At 34.1% G+C, this 22758-nt stretch overlaps 1 protein-coding gene across 1 annotated transcript in view; it reads right to left on the bottom strand.

Moving 5' to 3' along the window:
* Window positions 1–1376: 1376 nt before the first annotated feature.
* The window catches only part of LOC145245779 (signal peptide peptidase-like 2A), a 199833-nt gene continuing 178451 nt past the window's right edge, over window positions 1377–22758 (bottom strand). The window contains exons 17-18 of the mRNA XM_080107396.1: window positions 8644–8746; window positions 1377–1512 (exon numbers count right to left, since the gene is read on the bottom strand). Coding sequence (XP_079963522.1) covers window positions 8648–8746 — 99 coding nt within the window. The 3' untranslated portion in view covers window positions 1377–1512; window positions 8644–8647. The remainder of the gene's footprint in view (window positions 1513–8643; window positions 8747–22758) is intronic.

A 22758-nucleotide genomic window follows, 5' to 3' on the forward strand; every position in this document is an offset into this window, starting at 1 on the left:
CAAAACGTTGTGAAAATAATATTCAAGATTAGAACAGTCACCCGAAGAAGCAAGGTTATAAATTACCGTTTAAAACAAATAAGACTAATCAGAATATAAACTGACATTTTTTAGATTTTATTCAAATGTTTGAATGGCATTACTTCCTACAAAGATTTAATCTCTTCTTTTAAATGGCTTCATATTCGATTCCGTTAATGAGTGTCAAATGAAAGATCTTCTCAAAAGACGTTTCGATACTTATGCAATATAAGGAATGTGTTGCATCAGAATTGTCCAAGTAGTTTACGGAAAATACTGGAAAGTGCTAAAAACACTGAATGGCTTAACCCTAATCCAAAAAAATTATAAAGAAAATATTTCTTTGCTATCATTGGTTTGTTATAGAAAAAAAATCTAAACATTCAGTTTGATTTAAACAAATAAAAAAAATCATAAAAAGAAAAAATATTTTTTAAAAATTGTTATTCAAAAAATAAATATTTATTCATAAAATGTATCTTATAATGAGCATGTTTTTTCTTTTCTCGATTTGAATTTTAATTTCCTAAAAGTTTTGTAAAAATTAAACAATAATTATTCAAGAATATTATTTTCATTTTTTACTTAATATTTCATTGAACTAACTTTTTTTTACTGACAGAAATATTATATTTTTCATTGAAAAAATTAGCCAGCATTTGTACAAAAGAAACCCACAAAACTTTTGTTTGGCACTTTCTGGCATTTTCCCTAAACCACCAAGATGATTCCGGCGATAGCACGGTTCTTATACTGCATAAGTACCAACATTTCGTTGACATGAATTCATTTCTGAACTTAAATTATAATTTAAAGTAAGAGATGAGTTATCTACCCTTGCTTATTTTTTTTCCTTTATTTTTTAAACTTACTGTTTATTTTATGATTACTAACAGAAACTTAATTTTAATTATTTTACCATTATTATTTATTTACTTTATTTTATATTAATTGTTAATTATTTGTACATTAAAAGATTGAATTGAGATTTTTTTATTTTTCATAGAAATTTAAGATTTTCAATTCAACTTTGTGATATTTGCTAGGCATGATTTGGCAGATATTTATTAAAGTATAAAAAAAAAATCCAAACAAAAAAATGTTCATATGTACAATTTTCATAAAATGTAAATCCCTGTAAACACAGCTAAATCTTAGCAGCCATGTTTTATTAAAATGCTTCTTTTTTTTTTTTTTTTTTTTTTTTTTACCCTTGTTCAGTCTGTGTTTCGCCAGCACAATCGGTCTTGTTTGCTACCAATATTCAAGATGGTGGTAGTCATTTTTTTAAGGTTTTTTTTTTCTCAAGTTAAAGTTTGATTTTTTTTTTTTGGTTGAAGACATTCTTTAGCTGGCGAGTAAATGGTCATCTTCTTTGCCGACAATCACGCTTGTTTGGGGGTCGGTTTTGCTTGGCTGCGGATCAGTGTTTTCTGCATTTTCTGTGTCATTGTGAGGTTCACTTGAAGGTTCTGGTTTATGCGTGAAAGTCTGTTGATTTAAAACAAACAAAAGATTATCATATATATATAAAAAACAAAAGATTATCATATATATATATATATATAAAACAAAACAAAAAACGATTTTATTACCTTGTTGACCAATCGGCGCTTCTTCAAACGAAGAAAAAATATTGAATTTCAAATGAAACAAATGCCACAAGAATGAAAGGAATTAAGAACTATTAAATACCGAATATGAGCAAGTACATTAGGTAATCTCAAATGTTCGCACGAGCGGAAGTCATGAACATTGCATACGTAATTGTCATGTCACAAATGGTAACATATCCAAAAATTACAGAAAACGATAAGGTAGAAAAATAATTATTAATGAAAAACTATTTTTGATAAAGTTTATATGGGGAATAAATTTTGCCCGACATTTTGAATTAAGTTCGTCACATGACGTAAGGAGCAAAACTTAATTATCTCCCCTGTCAACTATTTTTTTTTTACTAAGTGTAATATAGTGATTTCACTTCCTTTCACAAATTTGTTTTTTTTCATTAATTATTATTTTTTTACTTTATCCAAAAATTATGAAAAATGATAGAGACCTGACAATTAGGTAGTCACGATTCATTTCACTTGAAATCTAATATTTTTTTTCGTTTGTACAATACGAAGCACCAAAAAAATATTGTAGAATCATTGCTATCAAAATACTGGTTTAATTTTTAAATAGTGTCATAGTTAGGAAAAATAAAATATATTGCCTTTAAACTGTAATTCAAGCAATCTTGGCTGATACATCTACCACTAGTCTCTCATTCTTAGACAAGGTTCAAAATAGAATTTCAAATCTAATAGGTCTTGCACTATCAGCCAAACTCCAACCTCTGTCCCATCACCACATCTGTGCATATTGTACAAATAATTTAATGGAATGTGCTCAAAATTACTTTTAAATTGTAATTAATTATTGTAATTTATTTTTTCTATAAGGTTCTTGCCCAGAATTCCCCCTATATTAAAAACAAAAATAAAGAAAAATCTATATGATGTACATACCATTGACGAAATGAAAATATATTCCAAAAATCACGTAAATTGATCAAGTAATTTTAGTTTTATTAAAAAAAAAAAGAAATCAAATTTTTAAGCGATTAATGGGAATTCGTAAGCGTTACAACAAATCCAGTAAGTATGAATTATTGTTGAGTTATTTCCCTTTGTTTCTTTAACTGTTTTTCAAAATGGGTGGAGAGACTGTCAGAACTCTGACACTCATAAAATTTGATTTTCTAATTCAAAAATAAAACTAGTTGATCAATTTACATGATTTTTTTTTTCGGAATATAATATTTTGCCATAACTACATACATCATACAGATTTAAAAAAATTATTTATTTTGTAATATCGGGTGAATACTGAATAAGAACCATTTATATAAATGGCAGTGTAAGAATTAGAATGTTATTTTTTTTCCAGCTTTTAAAATGTTGGTTAGAAAATAGTTTCTGACTTGAAATAAAAGCAAAGCCAATTATTTTGAATTTTGTTGGTTCCTAAACAACAGCAACAACAAAAAAGTAATTTTTGTTGGCATTATTAATGTAAAATTTTATATATATACACACACATACACACACGAGTTTGGTCACATCATTGAAAACATTTGTAAGGTTAATTTGAAAATATTAGAAAACCAAATAATGTTATGAAATATTTTATTAAATGATTAAAATTATTATTTATTTTTTCTGAGACTTTTAGTGTAATACACCATTTTCAAAGAAGAGTGAGTTTTTTTAAAAGTTTTCTTTCTTCACTTTTTTGGTGGTATTAACTCTCAGGCATCATCTCCTCATTGAGAGAGAGAGAGAGAGAGAAGGGATATGTCCGGTATCGTTGACGGTTGTTCTAAGCCTGAAATTGATGTGTATGTGCATGGTTTGATGCGTATGTGCATGGTTTAGTGCAAATTTTAAATGAAAGTTTTCTAGATTACTGATGTACTCGCCCGAATTCAGTGTTGAATAGTTTTTAATTCCCTTCATTCCCATGGCAATTGTTTGGTGACACTGAGGTAGAGACTCAGCAAAAGGTGGCTTTGAGGCTAGGCTCGAATCTCATGACTGGCAGGAATATCCTACACTGATGATTGCATAAGCATGAAATACTAGTGTCTCTAGGTAAAAACGAATAGTTATTAATTATATATACACAGGCGGCAAAAAGAAAGTCTGCGCTTATAATTTTTTCAAAAACTGCAAATTTAAGCTGAATTTAATGTAACTGTTCAAACGAACTTTAAATTCATTTAATTGGCCTTTTATTCTTCTATAATTTTACCTGTTCATATCTGACTTTTAATGCCTCTTTCTCTTCTCTGCAACATCTTTCCCACAGAAGAGACGTTGCAAGCCTGCCTCTACTGTATCATTATTTTCATGGCAAGTGCTCGACTGAACTCAAATCTATGGTTCCCCATTGCCAAACTTTTTTACTTTTACAAAAAACACTCGACTAGCTACAACCATTATAAACGATTATATAAATAAATATAAACGATTGTCCCTACTCTCTATCTGTGCCTAATTCTAAACGCAGATTCCATGAAGAAAGATTCTTTCCCAAAACTGCCCGGCTGTGGAACACTGTTCCTGTGGCCTGCTTCCTGGTTGAATACAAAATGGTAACCTTCAAATCCAATGTAAACAAATTTTTGTTGAACCGTCCTCATAATAAAATCCTACCCAATTTACACCATTAACGATTACTGCACTACCACCTTACATCCATTAACCCTTATCCTCGAGTGGCCTTTGGGCCTTGATAAGTAGTGACTCCCAAGCAAAAAAGAAAATTAACTGATATTTGTTCATAACCGAAATCAACTTTTTAAATGGTGAGTCTTCATTTCTCAAAATTTTAGATAGAAAACATCTGAGTGGAGAGTCATTCTTATAAAAGAAAATTATTACAAATATTAAATGTAGTTGTTCCAAGCAAAAATTACCAATCTAACCAGAGAAGCTTTCAATTAATAAGAATTTCAAGTAAAAAAAAACTTCATATGATTCAAGTCAAGGTCAGCAGTGGTCCTCATCATGTTAAGATGAAAAGCTATTATTGCAAAATTCAAAGAGATTCAGTATATTTTATACAGCAATTCTAATACCTGATTGATTCCTTCTTATTACTCCTGGCTATAAATAAAATCGTCCAAATCATACTTAACATTATAACATTACACCAAAAATAAATAAATAAATAAATAAAAAAATACTGCAATAAAAAGAATAAAGCTATACGAAATAAACATTTTAAATTCATTGATAGATTGCTTTAAGAGTTGTTATAACTGTTGACCAATGGCCCATATTGATAGCTATTTTATGTGAGGTCTCTATTCAGACTTCTCTCCCTTAAATCTGACATCTCTATATTAATAAAGTAGCTGCAGGAATTCTCCTTTGGAGAAAAGTATTGTAGGTTTGCAACCACAGATGTCATATACAAATTCAATACAGCTAGACTGATAGCCACTGTCTTCTGTAGCTTTTTTCGAACACCATTTCAGACACATTGAGTCGTGACAATAAAATGCTACATTGCATCCCACGAGCAACACCATCACAACATCATTAGAGGAAAGAATCCCTATTTTTCTCTCTAAATATTTAGTTCTATGACTGCTACAAGCAAAAAAAAAAAAAAAAAAAAAAAAAAAAAAAATTACACAGCCCCTGCGATAGTTTTTTTTTTTTTTACCATTGGACACACTTTGTGGTACAGACTGGTATTCAGTTCCCTTTATTTGTCTTTTTACTCCCGTTTACATACTGTCTTTGTCAAATTTTAACATTGTGCTTTCTTTTAGAACCTGTGTGTGTGTGTGTGTGTGTATGATATAAATCACTTTAACAGTGACTTTGTAGCTGTCAGACTGTTGTTCCCTTTAATACTATGGGGGTTTATCCTCCCAGCAATTGCCCAAGGCACCCCTACTGTGGAATGGTGATGGGTCTGCATTTTCTGTAGGCTAGAGCATGTTTATCAAAGTGTGCTAGCCTCTCAAAAAACAATACTTCACCTTTTTGGCAAGGAGATAAATAAAATTATATATGTATACAAAATGAGAGAGAACAAGAGGAGACAGAGAGAGGAAGAGATGATGGAAAGGGTCACATAGATCGGTTGCACATTGTTACTCTTCCCCCTCTCTCTCACTGTGTATTTTCCTTCGAAAATGGTATTTATTTTAGTTTGTGCATGCGTGTGTTTGTGTGCGTGTATTTAGTTGAGCATCTTTTGCATCTGAGAATGCGATAACATTTCTTTTTCTATTTTTTAATTATGTGTTTTGTTTTTTCTTTCTTTCTTAGTCAATTTAATGGTGTTGGAAGCGGCATATTTACTTTTATTTATCAAACTTTTTTTTAACCTTTGAACTTGGAAAAAAAAACAAAAAACATGTATATCCAATACCTCTCTTTCTTCCCATCTCTAACAGACAATTTCTTGAATGATAAAAGCAATTAAATAACGATGGATATATAAATCACGTCACTTTTGTAAACCCTGTTGCCTTTGTTTTTAAACCTTTTTTTTACTTTTTAAAATCTATTTTTATAGTAAGTTACATTTTTTTAGACACTAGCCGTTAGTATATTTTTTAAGTATACGTAATATCCCCGACTGTGGCCTACACCTTGCGTAATCTATAACGTATGCACATACACACAAACACATACACAAATATAACAAACATGTAAATACTCATGGGAAGGAATTTTGTAACTAATCTGTACTTTCACCTAACAATTTAATAAACAAATCATGCCATAAGAACTGAATTTCATTTGAAAATCCTTTAAAAAAACATGCTCCATCTTCTGCATAAGTTCCCATAACATATGTACATTTAATACAATGCACTTTGCCACCTCCAGCCACATTGAAGAACCATGATACGGTGAAGCAGCTGCCTGCTTATAACACACATTTATAGTATATCATAGTAATAAATAATATTTTTTATCAAGGTTGCAGAGTCAGAAAATCTAAAAGTCCAACTCCAACTGCTAGAATTCCAAAATATCTGACTCCTTAAAGTCTTCTAACATCCGATTTATTAATATCGAAAAATTATAATTCCCCCCAAAATTTAAAAGAAGAAAGTGTATGAAACGGTTGCCATGTTTATTTTGTTGGATAAATTTATTAACAGCAAGGAATTTGACTCCTAGGATTCATTCAAATTTTCTGTTGATTCTTTAGAGATTTAAAAAATACAACCCTGACTCCGTCCAGAGCTTTTGACTTCGCAACTCTAATAGACTAGCCTGGGCACCCGGGTGTTTGGAGGTGTGTGTTGAGCAAAAAAAAAAAAAAAGTAGTTGTAGGCAGGCAGGTTTGAACCTGTGATGTGGAGGCGGAAAAGAAAGTGAAAGAAAATCTTACATCTTACCACTACTCCATGATGCAACCGGAAGTGTAAAGTGTACAAATTTAATGTAGTAAATGAAAAAACAAAAAATGGCGTTGCTTTTAAACCTCCCATGAAAGCAAATTAGACACAAGGTTGTTTTTAATGTTGGGGGAAAACCAGCTCCCCCAAAAAGGAGGCACTCTGACAGCATCCAAATAAATAGTAATTGTCTCAGTATGAACATGGACCAATTACAGAACAGATACTACCTGGCCTTCAGGCCAGGTGTTGGTGTTTGAATAGTTTTGCTTTATTTATGCGAAAAAGACAAACACTGGCGACGATGTCCGTTTGCGAATCTGAGATATTACTGGGAAGTATGTGAAAACTTCTTGCGGAATCTAATCTACACGAGAACCCCGATGCAAAAGCCTTTCATGGACATACACAAACGCTCATGTCCATTTGGACTAGCGGGGGTTCCCGGCGTTGCACTGGTGTAGTAAGGACCGGGGGGGGAGTCCAAACAACAGTAGTGGAGGTGCCCAGGTGTATATAGGTGATGTAGTAAGGAATCCCGAAAAAAAAGTGGTAGTAGCGGGGGGGGGGGGGGGGTCAAACCAACAGTAGGCAGAGGTGTTAAAAAAAAAAAAAAAGTGGTAGTAGGCAGGCACACTCGAACCCATAATGTGAAGGTTAAAAAAAAACGTGAAGTCTTAGCCGATGTCTCTATGGTTTGACCAGAAGTCAAGAATGATTAAATTAAGTGAAGTCAATCCAACAGTGATGATGACTTGCAGAAATGGTTCGCAAAAAATCGACCCCTCCTTGTAGAAAACTGTCCAGTTGAGGGTGAAGGAATTAATGTTTTTGACCAATTTTTCGATATTTGTCGTCTGAGACGTCGAACTTCAAAACGATACAGATCTTGTGAAAATCCATTGCCTCAGTCAAAAGTTTTAGGCAGACATACAAACATGCATACATACATTTAAACAGACAGGTGAGATTTATATTATAGACTAGTGGGGGTGCCTGGAGTTGCCCGAGTGTTTGGAGGCGTGTGTGTTGGGGTTGGGGGGTAGATCAAAACAAAATTGTCTGATATAAGGGGTTTCCCCCCGCATTGATCAAAGCTTTATTGCTTTCTGGACGTTCTTGGTACAAGGGCCAGGAAAATTGTCTTTGCTTTAAATTAGTTTCACTTTTATATGAAAAAGCCGAACACACATGAGGGGAGCTGAAATAGCAAGAACTTTGTAAAAGCCGATGGAAATAAATCTAGACGCGATGCGCGTTCACAAATCGTAGATATTACAATCTACATGGTATATAAAAAGTTGCAAAAAATAGTAACCCGATGGAGAACACCCCGAAAAAAAGCCTTTGCTGGGCAGACAAAAAAATGTGCACACACATTTTGCGTTTTATATATATAGAAGATGGTTCAGAAAAAGTGGGTAGATCACAAAGGAATAGGGAAAGCATTGGTGGCTGAAAATAAGGGATGGTTTGGATTGAAAAAGCAAGATGTGAGTGATAGTATATTGTTGAGACAACAATTGAGAAGAAAGTCTAACCCCATCAAAGGGGAAAAGGACTTAAAAGCGAGAAGAGAGATTTTGATAAAAATCCTGTGACGTGTGGGAAAAAAAAAAAACAAAAAAAAAAAAAACTTGCACAACAAAGCTGCGGTTGTAAAAGCCAAGTAGAAGCAATTCTATTTTGCAAATCCTGACCTGCTTAGGAGTCTCCCAAAGGTTGCTTAGTATTTTCGCTCCTCGGACATGTACACTTCACATTGAGGGTCCTACACTTCCCACATGCACCTTTCACACCAACCTGAGAAATGGCACCAAGCAATAAAAAGATGAAGTAGGGGAAAGAAAAGGCAAATACAATGATTGGTTGAAGGGTTACGAATTTTGTTTCAAGGAATGCAAATGTTATTGTAAGAATATACGCAACTATATTTTGCTTCATATATTTTTTTTTTCTTTTGAAAATACTTATATCAGTTTAAAAAAACTGTTAGAGAGGCAACATTTTTCCCTTATTCACCAAAAGAGATTAAAAGTAAAATATGTGTAATTATACTGTTTCTTTCAAAAAAAAAAAAAAAAAAAAAAAATCAAAATGGCCTCTAGTACCACAGGATACATAAATACTCTATTCTTTAAGCTTCTTTACATTATGACCGTTTTCAAAATTAAATTCAAACACTTATCTCATATGACCAGCGGGGTAGCGCCCGGCTTTGCCTGGTTGTAAAATATGCTTAAATATGTTATTTTAATTTTTCCAGATTTCATATATATTACTAGCTGGGGGGGGGGGCTTTATTCGATCGTAAATATGATATTTCAATTTGTCCAGATTTCGTTTATATTATTATAGAGTTGTGATCTCAAAAGTAAAAAAGTATTTGGGTGCCATCAGCTAGAATGGAAACTGGTAGCAAAACTGTAGCATTCAAAGCTGGTGACGTTAGTATACCAAAGTGACACGCATATGGATTGATTAAACATTAAAAATAAACTAAGATGAATGCACAAAATGTATAACGATTTTTCAATTTTCACCCCTTAAAAACTATTTTAACCGGCTAAAGACCTATAAAAGAATGGTCCATAAAAAATCCAGTCATTTGAGTTGAGACCCCTAGCGCCGGTCTGCAACTTTTAGTTTCAGAAAAGATAGAGTTTGAAAATATTGACACAGACAGACATAGTGAGTTTTATAAATTAGATTAGTTATTTACAATTATTCCATTTTGTTGTCATTTACTTTGTGACCATTTTGTAATCTTCACTTTTATTTGGACATCAATTCAAACTAAAACTAAATTTGCACATTATTTTTTGACCAAGTTATAATTTTAAATTTAATATTAATTAATAATATAATTTGTTTTGGTAAATAAAGTAAACGTTAATTGAAAAATTCTGAAAAAAAAAAAAAAAAAAAAAAAAAAAAAAAATTACAAAGATTTCTGGTCTACTCTGGATATTTTGCGTCCGATATATTTTACTTTTATGAAATTTAAAGATGTGTAAAAATAACGTGCAAGTCACAGAGAAAATAAATATATTTTGATTAAAGAATTTCAAATTTGCTACTCGTTCTTAATTTTTCCTGTGAAAATAAGTAAATAAATAAAAGTTAAATTCTTTCTTGACTGCTAATGTTTTTATCTGTGTGTGTGTGTGTGTCTGTGTGTGTGTGTTTTTTTTAAACAAAAAAATTTGATTTACTTTTTTATAAAATGCTTATTATTCTTATTAGTACTAGATTGCAATTTTTTATATAAAATATTTTTTTAAATAAAAATAATTAGTTTTGGAGCAATGAAATGTTGCGAAAACCCATTTAACTGTAAATAACAAGCGACGGTACATTAGTTTAAAAGCCAGATCATTATCAGAATTGGAATTACCTCCCTTTGGGATTTATTTAGTATTTTAGGAGGATGAGGGAGACAGACAGAAAAAACTATACTGCCTCTCTTTGCAGTATCAGAAACAGCACAAGAGACAGCAGTTATGAGTAATAAGCTAGAAACGAATAGTGAGAGAGACTATCATAGTCCCACTGAACAACTACCGTTCACCTCAAGCTGGGCAGCCCCCAACAAGAAAGATGCTAACCCCCTACTCCCATCACAGTCTGCCTGCTTCAATTGATACTAGGCTAGAAAAATATCTGGAATGTCAGGACAATGATCTCTGGGCTTTCTGATGACCTACAACAGGTCAATGAATCCAGAAAAACAGTTACCTTCAACTGGTAGTTCAGAAAGCGCAACATCAATTCAGCTGCACAGAAACAAGATTGGCATCAAGAGTCAGTCTCAGAAAACAGAACTATATGCTTTTGTTTTTTTGTTTTTTTGATATGGCAAGGAACTTGAAGAATCAAGACTACATAGCGTTGGATTTGTGGTGAAGAATTCTCTAATTACTAATGTAAAACTACTATCTAATGGCACAGCCTGGATCTTGTCTCTCTGACTGTCAGTTGCCACAGGCCTAACATTATTCAGAGAGAAAAAGATCAAATGCTCTGATTCTTCACAAGTCTCAATTTCGGCCCTTGATCAATCTGTCAGGTTTTTACTAATATCATCAAAGACGCCCTTAAAGACTATCCTGCTGGCAATGTTGAAGAGAGATAGGTTTACATCCATGATATCATCTACAACTTCAGTGACCACTTTTTTTTTTTTTTTTTTTTACATGGGGGTCACCGCTTATCAAAGCCCAGAGGCCACTCGAGGATAAGGGTTAATAGGTATATATTAGTCATTGTGATTTTAACGTAGTAAACATTAGTGGGAATTTTGTAAATTGGATTACTTAGGGGGACGGTTCAATAAGAACTTGTTCACGTTCGACTTGAAGACAATCAGATTGTAGTCAGCTGGAAAGCAGGCAAACGGACTAGAGTTCCACAGGCGAGCAGTTCTAAGAAAGAAGCCCTGTTCCTGGAATCTACGTTTAGGTGTAGGCACGGATAAAGAGTGTGGGTAATTGTTGATAGTGGCTCTGGCAAGATCAAAGTTCAGATGAGCACCTGCCATGAAAATAACGATAAAGCAGGGACAGGCTCGCTACGTCTCGTCTGTGGGAAAGAGGTTGCAGAGAAGAGAAAAGGGCATCCCCCACTAAGCTATGAAGTCTATTTTGAACTTTGTCAAGACAGGATAAGCTGCTTCTAGCAGCTTCTGCCCAGATGTGGCAACAGTACTCCATTGTTGGCCGAACCTGGCTTTTATATAGGTAGAGAATTGCATCAGGAGTGAGATCTCTATTGGGGCGGTAGAAGGATCCCATCATTTTCCAGCGACTTTGGCAATTGATTTGATATATGTGTTCCATTTCAGATCGGGAATAAAGGTCAAGCCCACAAGCTTGTCAACACATGAAGCCTCCCCAAGACGAGAGCCATTCATTTCGATTGATGGCAGCTGGGCAGCAGAGTGTTGACGATGTAAAGATAGAAGCCTGGTTTTAGATGCATTACAAGTAACCAGCCACTTCTTTCCCCATTGTACCACGTGCTCAAGATCAGAGGAGAGAGAGTCAGAGAGAACTTGGTCGTTTACGGTCTTAGATGTGCTACCATAGATGGTAGTGTCATCACCATAAATGTCTACGAATGATCTAAGGATGTGGTCTGGAAGATCATTGATGTAGATCAGGAAAAGAGTTGGACCCAGGATGGACCCCTGAGGGACTCCAGCATTAATACTGAGAGCCTCTGATTTCTGCCCATCAACCACTACTCTTAAGAACCTATCAGAGAGAAATGATTTAATAGTTGAGAAGACATTTCCATGACTGGAGATCTTGTGAAGTAGGCCTTTATGCCATACCTTATCAAAGGCCTTTGATATGTCAAGAGCAATTGCCCTAGAGAGGAAGCCTCCATAGAGAGATTTGCCAATCTTATGAGATATAACTGTGAGCACGTCTGCTGTAGATCTAGCAGAACGGAAACCATATTGCATGTCACTAAAAAGGTTATTTTTGCTGAGATGGTTGACTACTTCCTTGTTTAGCACAGATTCCAGCAGCTTATTCATGATGCATAGGAGACTTATTGGTCTGTACTGAGAGGGAGATGAGCGATCGCCCGAGTTCTTAAATACAGGGCAAACTGATGAGATTTTCCAAGGTGTTGGGAAGCATTTCTGCTTAAGACAATGCTTAAATAACTTAGTAAGTATGGGCGCTAGTTCCAGTTGAAGCCTTTTGAGTACTATGACAGGAATGCTGTCAGGACCAGTTGCTTTACTGGAATCAAGGTTTTTGATTAGCTTGGCAACATCGCGTACAGATATTTGTATGTCACTTAGCATGTTTTCTGATATACAAGGCAATACTGGGGGTTGGCAGCCTTGGTCGTAAAGGGTAGAATTAGCTGCAAAGTTCTTAGCAAAGAGATTGGCTTTGTCTGATGCTGATGATATTAACTCAGGTCCATTGACGATAGTTGGGATAGAGCTTGCACTTCTGTTGAGGATTCTGTTTGCTATTTGCCAGAACTGATGGGAATCAAGCCGCTGGACTTAACAGACTGAGCATATTACTCTCTTGCCTTCTTTATTACTTTTTTACAGTGGTTGCTGGCAGTCTCAGTACATCTATTACGTTGGAAGCAATGGAAAAAGTGATTTCTGTGCGCAATTGCAGCAGCACATTCTGGGGAGAACAACGGCTGGCTGTTAGGTTTTTGCTGGAACTTTTTCGAAGGTATGAAACTGTCTATGCCTACAGTTAACCATTCCATCAGGTCTGATACTATAGAGGACACATCCTTTTTAAACATGGCACGTAGAGGTAGGTCTGATATAAATGTACGGAAGCTATCCCAGTCAGCCATACAATATCAATACACTGAGGACCTATTAGATTTTGCTTTTATCTTGACCGATACAACAGAGTGGTCGGAAGATCCCAGTGGGGACTGAACGGAAGATGAGCACAGCTCAGGGCAAGTTGTGAGAAAGAGGTCTAAGAGACTTGCATACTGACCGTCAGTATCGGGAACGCGGGCGGGTTCTTGGACAATCTGAGTGAGGTCATAAGCAATAGAGAAATTGTGGCAGAACCTCCCCTCGTCATCGGTCTTATTAGAGTGGGTTAACCATTCCAGATTGTGAACATTGAAGTCCCCACAGACTTGGATGTTAGCTGAGGGGTACTCAGATGTGACATGGTCAATTTTCTCAGTTATGCTATTAAAGATAGTAATTCCACTGTTGTGGGGACGATAGAGTGCAAATATAAACACAGTAGTGTGAGCAAGTGCAACCCGGAAGCACATGTAAGTTAAATTAGGATCTTCTCTAGAGATGTTCCTACCACATGGAAAGTCGTCTTTAATGTAGGCACATACTCCATACCCATGGCGATTTTGGGGGTCAGATTTGAAGGTTAAGTTAGAGTATCATTTAATTACGAACTTATCTAGGAAAGAAGTCTGTCTAATGCCAGTTTCGCTTAGAAATAATAGGTCTGGCTTGGTCTCCTGTAATAGAGTTTGAACCTCTGGAAGGTTGGAACACAGACCCCTGATGTTGGAGAAGGAGACATGGTAGTGGGGGTCTGTGTTTGAAGTTGGCGATCTGGGTTTGATTGACTATTTTTTCTGAGAACCTTTCATGATTGAGATTTTGGATTTGTGAAGTAGGTTGACAGACTTGCTCAGAGCAGGGCAGACAGGGAAAGTAAGAGAAATAGGAATTAAATTTTTTTTTTTTTGTAGCACATAAGGTAAAGCTGTAACAATTACCCACTAATATAGCATCGAGAGGCCCCACCAGAAGCCCAGAAGCAACTGCATGGTTCAGAATCCATTCACCAAATGGCAATACAGCAGCCCCGGTACTTTGCACCTGCCTCCTAAGGGGTTAAACCAAGGTTTGAGTCCCTGACTATCAGGCGGATAACGTCAATCCAGTCGAAACATTTACCTCCAGCACCCTTATTAGTGACATGGCCACAAGGATAGACAAAGGAACAGAGTTTCCAACATCTCTGGCAACTGTTCACACAAAGTACTGCCAACCTAGTAAACAGCTTTTTCTTCCTTTGTCAGAAAAATCACTCATTGGAAAAATGAGGACTGAGGGACAAATGAGGAGAAGCGAGAGTAACTAGAGCTGCTGAAAACGCATCCACAATGCGTTGTCTACTCTCCTTGGGGAGAAGAGAGATGCAAACACAGACTGATTCAAAGTTAGTGTTGCTGCAGTCAGGAATGCCATGACGGAATACTTAATGGATCAGAATGTGGTGTGCCAATGACTACATCACTGTGAGAATGACCTGCTCTTTGTTGACTTGTGATATTTGTGGCATGTACAATAGCTTGAAGAAGGTCTTTGGACCAAGCATAAATAAGATTGTACCCCTAAGATCAACTGCTGGTGATATAATATTAGATTGCAACAGGCAGATGGAGAGGAGGAAGCTGAGGAACTTTACTCGGTAGAAAATGTAATGGATGCAACTGCTGAGAGCACCAGCAGCCTACCTGTTAAAGAACTAGAGATTCTCTCCTGTGTAGCAGAACTAAACAAAGCCATTGACTGCTTAAGTAGCAGCAAAGCTGCAGAAAAAGATGTCATCCCACCTGAAATGAGAAGACAGCTTTGTTGCATCAACTGCACAAGTCACTGCAGTAATGCTGGGGCGAAGAAGAAACAATGCACCATGAGACACATGATGATTTGTAACGTCCTTTTTAAATTTCTTTTATTTAACAAATTATGCAAGGATTTTGAAAATATTATTTTACAAAGATAATTCAATTGTTATGGTGATGTTTGGTTTTTGGCTTACATCGGCATCTCAGAAGTCTATCTCCATGCTAATAATTTTCTTAGTTGGAACAAGTAATTTCAGGAAAAAAACTAAAGTAAAATAATATATTAATGCTGATAATATCGTGGAATGAAAAAAAAAAAGAAAAAAAAAGGAAGTGGTCTGAATCAAATATTTATGTCAGATGAATTGCTATTTAAATCAGAATTAAAAAAAATTTTTTTTTTAATTTGAATGATTTAAATGTATATGTTAGATATAGTATTAAGAATTACATCATTAAAATACGTTTGGAAGGCTAGAAAACAATACATATTTTTTTTTTTTATAAACAAATTTATTTGTTTATTCAGATATTTTGATGATAAACATCCTTGAAAGGACATCTATTTATTTTCTGAAATTTAGTCTGATGAGTTCTCTCTAGAATGGAATATAAACGTTTTTGGAGCTTACTTGCCATAAGTATATTTTTATACTTAAATTTATATGTATATAAAAGAATGTATGTGAGGATACTTCTCGACCTATATATTCAACAAATTTTTGATCTGCAGACCTGAAATTTGGTATATAGGGTTTCCAAACATGTGGAAACATTTTAATCAGTTTTCATCCAGAAAAAAATTATTGCTAAGGGGTAAAAACTGAAAAATTAGGACGGGGGGGGGGACGGTCCGTCAGATTTTTATCTGTTTGTCCACTGTTTCATGAAGTTTGAAAACACTTTTTAAAGTCGTGGCAAGCTGGTCTAATGGTTATCATACTTGACTCACTGTCTTTAGGTTTTGGTTTCGATCTCAGCTCAAATATTTTTTTTTTTTTATTTACTTACAAGCAGTGAACTGTTTAGAAAAAACATAATACTGCCTCAGTTTCTTTCTGTTTCTTTATTTATTTTTTCCTTAATTTTTTTACAGGAATTTAATGTTACATTTAATACCAGGCAACGTATAATTTATATATATATATATATATATAAGTGAACGTGTGTGTGTGTGTGTGTGTACATTTCCCTATGCAATAACTGTCAATTTTTAGTCTACAGACTCGAAATTTGATATACAGGGTACTGAGATTTGGGAAAATCAATGTGATCAGTTTTTGACCAGAAATTTGGCGATTAAGGAGTCAAAGTTCAACGATTTGACCTTTGAGAACTCTACCAAACTCCTCCGACAATTTTGGGTCTATGCACTTGAAATTTTAGATATAGGTTCCTTGGACATGGATCTAACTTAATAACTTGATTTGAGCCCAAAACAATAAATTTTAAGGGGTCATAATTAAAAAAAATTGACCTCTGCGGTCTCTTCCAAATTACTCAGACAATTTCTGACCTAAATATTTGAAATTTTACATAAAGGGTATTCAGAGATAGGGCAAGCTTTTTCATCAGTTTGGATCGAAAATTTTTAGTTACCAATATATAAATGTATGTATGTATGTCTGTTTGCATGTCTGCCGTAAACTTTCAATAGAGGCGACGGATTTTATCAAGATCATTATCGTTTTAAAGTTTGATCTTTCATACGACAAATATTGAAAAATTGGCTAAAAACATTAATATCTTCCCCTTCAACCAGGCACTTTTCTACAGTGTGGGGGGGAGATCACTTTTTTCGCTGATATTTTTGAAAGTTATCCTCTCCTTTAGATTGTCTAACCTTAATTTAAAAAAATGTCGCTTCCGGTTTGGCGGTGGTCGTAACAGCATAAACGTTAGGTTTTACCCCGTTCTTTTCCTCTTTTGCGGTTTGGGTTCGAGCCTGCCTTACTATCACTTTTGTTTTTGCTCAAAATACACCTCCAACCATCCGGGCAACGCCGTGCTGAAATGCTAGTATATCTATAAAAGTGAACATGTGTGTGTGTGTGTACATTTCCCTACACAATAACTGTCAATTTTTAGTCTACAGATTTGAAATTTGATATACAGGGTACTGAGATTTGGGAAAATCTATGTGATCGGTTTTTGGCTAGAAATTTGGCTGTTAAGGGGTCAAAGTTCAATGATCTAACCTTTGAGAACTCTACTAAACGCTTCCGACAATTTGGAGTCTAAACATTTCAAAATTTTAGATATAGGTTCCTTGGACATGGATCAAACTTAATAACTTGATTTGAGCCCCAAAAAATAAATGTTAAGGGGTCATAATAGGGGTCAAAGTTAAAAAAAAATTGACCGTTTTTTTGTTTTGTATTTTGTTGCTCAGCATACACCTCTAAACACCCGGGCAACGCCGGGCAACCATGCTAGTCTATATATCTATAAACGTGAACGTGTCTGTGTGTCCTTGTGTCTGTCTGTCTGTGTGTGTGTGTGTGTGTGTCTGTACATTTCCATACGCAATAACTCTGTCAATTTTTAGTCTACAGACTCGAAATTTGATATACAGGGTACTGAGATTTGGGAAAATCGATGTGATCGGTTTTTGACCAGAAATCTGGCTGTTAAGGGGTCAAAGTTCAACAATTTGACCTTTGAGAACTCTACAAAACTCCTCCGTAAATTTTGGGTGTAAACACTTGAAATTTTAGATATAGGTTTCTTGGACATGGATCTAACTTAATAACTTGATTTGAGCTCAAAACAATATATTTTAAGGGGCCATAATAGGGATCAAAGTTAAAAAATGACCTTTTCTTTTGTTTTTGCTCAGCATACACCTCCAAACACCCGGGCAACACCGGGCTGAAATGCTAATATATAAAATAAGAGTTTACAAAATTTATTTGATCATAAAATGTTCAAAACAAAACACAGCAAAGATTTTTTTTTTCTTAATCCATGGAGTTTTGAAAATTCACTTGTTAGACTCATGTATTAATGTTACATGAATTTTGAGAAAAACCTATTTGTAGAAAAAATAATTATCTGGCTTTAACCAAATCTTCACAGAAGCAATTATCTCTTTCAAGCAATCACACAGAAAAGCAGCTCTCTCTCTCTCCTACACATGCACACAAATCCTGATATGATCTTAAAAGTGACGAGACCCTATTTGTGGACTGTGTAAAATGTGGAGTTGCCCTTTACTTAACATTGCTCCCAGGTTCACTTTAACGCAGAGTGGTAATACCTGTGAGGTTATCTGATGTTATCAGATCAGGCTGTCTGAATATAGTGGCTTCCTGAACAAAAATGCACCAAACTATGATGCTTTTGCTTTTTTCCTATCCCTGTACAAAACTCAATCATGTTCTGCAAAGCCAAAAAAGCAATTTTCTTCATATTATTTGGATTCATTAGACTACTGTTCTTATCTTGAGTTTGATTTGCACAACGTTTCGGTCGATGTAACCTCTGACCTTGTTAGAACTCTGGAATGTTTCTGTCAAACTTGGGAATTTGGACGGAATTTCAAGTGGAGCTCTTTTCGCAAGGACCTGTGTTGTAGTGGTTAGAATACTTGGAAAAAACAATTGTAAAAAGTGATTTTCTCCTGAAGGTTGAAGGTTCAATCCTCAGTGTGGGCGACTGAAAAATACAATTGCGAATTACTTAGGACCTCTATCCAGTCACGGCTGACGGAACAAGAGCACGCTACCCTTGTGAAATAAAGGGTTCCGCTCCTAATTCCGCCCAAATTCCTGAGTCAACAGAAACATTCCAGAGTTTGACAAGACACACCTGAAGAAGATCGGAGGTTATATCAACCAAAACATTGTGAAAATGACACTCAAGATGAGAACAGTAATCCGATGAATCCAAATAATATGAATAACCAATCCTCACCTCAAAATTTTAGAAACGTCATAGCAATTTTCTTCAACAAAACAATCAAGTCAAACTCCATGAATAAAAATTTTTTAAGATATACAAAACTTGAATAAAATTTTTTTTCCAAAATTACTGGATTCAGCATGAAATAACTAGAAAAAGGGTTGATATGCCATAAAACAAAACCACCAAACCAAACGCCATGGATAAATATTTGAAGATATAAAGAACTTGAAGAACCTTTTCGAAAATTACTGTTTTCGGTATAAAATAACTCCAAAGGATTGATTTGCCATTAAAGAAAAATAACCAAATAAACCGACACACAAAATAATCTGGTATGGATTTGTGCGTATTAACTGTGATAGTGTGAATTTGATGGCATTTAGAAATCAGAGTATGTGTTTGTGTATGTGATCCTCTGCGTGATGTAAGCCTGTTCAAAATGTATTATGACCAATGGATGAATTAAGAGCATTAAATAGTAAGGCAAGGGGGTGTAAGGGTAGGGGTTTTTAATGTCTAGATTCTTCTATGAATAGCTAGAATTAGAAGTGAAATAAGTAAAATATTTGTCACAGTTTATCAAAAAATAAAACAAAAAAAATCAATAGAAAAAAAAAAAAAAAAGAAATGGCTCTTTTTTTGCTTTTTTCATGTGAAGGTCAGGGATCAATGTTTTTATAGCACCTATTGACATCCATACAAAGTTATGTGATCTTCTTTTATCTACTTATAGAAAGTACAGGCAGACTTAATAGCAAATATACTATTACGTTTTTGAATTTTTGTGAAAAGAATTGATTATTCGTTTTAAGTGTCATTTTCACAACGTTTCGGTAACCTCCGATTTTCTTCAGGTGTATCTTGTCGAACTTGAGAATTTGGACGGTATTTTGCCCTTTATTTACTTCATGGGGGTAGCATACTCTTGTTCAGTCAGCCATGACTGGTACAAGTCCTAAGTAATTCGCAATTGTATTTTACATATATAGATATACAGCAATATATATATAGATATACAGCAATATATATATATATATATATATATATATATATATATATATATATATATAGTAATAATAATTAGTAATAAATAGTGATATTTACAACTCGAAATAAAATAGGTTTAAGGCTCCCAAAATTTGTACTAGAACTGTCTGCATGGATCTGTGGTGCAGTGGTTTGAGTACTTGAAAAAGTCAATTGTAAAAGTGATATTCTCCTTAAGGTTCAGTTCTCAGTGTGGGCAACTGAAAAATACAAATTGCGAATTACTTAGGATGGCTGCTGGAGCAAGAGTATGTTACCTGGGACTGTGACAACAGAATATTCTTTTCATTCTTTTGACTCGAGTATATATCCAACACAATAAGACAGTCAATCAACCGAGAACCACATCAGTCTATATAAAATCATATAAAGATATTAATGGATATATACTCAAGAGTCAAAACAATAAAAAGAATATGCTGTTCGCATGTGAAGTAAATAAAGGGTTCCGTTCAAAATTCTGTTCAAATTCCCAAGTTTGACAGAAATATTCCTAAATTTGACAGGGCACACTTAATGAAGGTTGGGGGTTACATTGACTGAAACGTGAAAAATCACACTTAAAATGAAAAAAGTAGTCTGATGAACCCAAATGATATGAATACTATATAATGTCAGAACTTTGCTCTTATATTTGTAAAAAAAAAAAAAAAATATATATATATATATATTTCTGAATTTTTTTAGATGAGGATTGATAATTCATATTATTTGTATTATTTGAACTACTGTACTTATCTTGAGTGTATATTTTGCAGAGATCTGTGGCATAGTGGATAAAGTACTTGGTAAAATTCAGTTGTAAAGTTACCATATTTGCAGGCAACACTAGAAATATCATTGCAAATTACTTGGGATTTCTACCCAGTCATGGTTGACGAAATGAGCATGCTACCCCGGTGGATTAAATAAAGGATTCCATTTGAAATTATGTGCAGATTCCCAAGTTTGACCAAAAGATTCTTCTATGAATAGCTAGAATTAGAAGTGAGACTAGCCACTAACGAGTGCTAACGTTTCATTTCACAGCATAAAACATTTTATTTTTAACTGAAATAAATGGATTTACACGTCTTTTTAGTTTAGCATTTATTTTCTCGTTAAACATCTCAGATTTTAATCAATAATCCTATCTAAACTTTTAATGAACAAAAAAATAAAATAAATAAAAAGAACTTACACATATCTATTTATCTACTCCCACGAAAATTAAGAATCTTACTTGTTTGTTTCTGTGCACAGTGAGTGATGTTATCTATTAAGACAAGGTGAGAGAGAAATGGAGTTGGGAATCTTTATCTAGATTACCCCAAAGTCCTTTATTAGATAAACCATATAAACTTTCCTTTTTCATTAAGTAAACAAAAAAAATCTAAACGCATATGCATTATGAATGATAATGAAAAATAATGCATAATATCTAAAATGAGCCTAAGATGAAGAAGTGTAGGGAACGTTTTGTTATGTATATTCTAATAACATCATCGGAAAGAAGATTGTAAATGTATGTGTATTATTTGTAATCTGTAAACAAAAGTTTGGAAAATCTTTCGTAATAATCAGATAATCGCTGATTGGTGTAGTGATTAATACAAAGTGAGTGGATGGATGGTAGAATACTAAAAAGTGACTGTAATTAGATTTTTACTATTTTTATCTCACAGTGTTATGTAAGAACGTCACTGTATGTGTAAGCAGTACTCCTACTCCCATACTGAACTTACTAAGCAAAGAGAAAATATAAAAATTGCTGAATTCAAATGGAATTAATTTTTTTTAAAGCATGGACCAATAAATAACTGAAGCATATATGAAGCAAAATTCTATATTTAACTTTTGTTTATCAAGCTATACTGGTCAAAGAAATAAGGGAAATTCTGACTTTATACATAAGATATGCATGGTAAAAATAAAGATTAGAAAATTTTTAGATGTGAAAAAAAGCTTTATTAATTTACTAGCAGGGAGACTCAACGTTGTCTGGGATTGAACAAGGATCAACAAATGTTCCATCCTCCCATACTTTTATTGTCATCAAAATCAGTGAAATTGACCATTTTTTAACCAAATCAATTGATTGCCTGCTCGAGTTAAGGACCCCCCCCCCTGCAGTGTACTGCGAGGAAGCTCCACATGCCGCCTTGCATATATTGAAGGCTCATCATCTAAAAATTTCTTTGGGGCTCTGACAACAGATCGTGTGACTCATCTGTCAGTGTATAACTGTTGCAGTCAAATTTGGGTGGAAAAAAAAAAATCAACACTCTTATTAAGAGATCGATTTACTTTATTTTTCAACAAATACTTACTAGTGGGACCTGGGGAAATTCCACAGCAGGCTCTTTCATACGTAATATATTGATGTTGGCATTCTGTAGATGTTCAGTGTAAATGGAGAGACCCTGATATTATTGTGGCTCTTTTGTTAAAACTGCAAAAGTATTTATCTAAGCTAGCAGGGACGCCTGGCACAGCGCGGTCATAAAATACACTTAAATATATTTTAATTTATACAAATTTCGTATATATTATTATAGTCAATTTTATATCGATTCTTATATATTATAAAGTTGTGATTTCAAAAATAAAAAAAAATATATCCATATGACTTGGGTGCATCAGCTTTAACCGAAACCAAAACTTGAAGAAAATATGTATATAACTTGAGTTTCTTCAGCTATAATCGAAACCAAAACCAAAACTTATTAAGAATTCTTGGTAAAATTATTTATGACAAGAAATGGAAG

This window comes from Euprymna scolopes, chromosome 23 (assembly GCF_053919585.1).
Source record: "Euprymna scolopes isolate OS-2025 chromosome 23, ASM5391958v1, whole genome shotgun sequence".
Taxonomy (NCBI): domain Eukaryota; kingdom Metazoa; phylum Mollusca; class Cephalopoda; order Sepiida; family Sepiolidae; genus Euprymna; species Euprymna scolopes.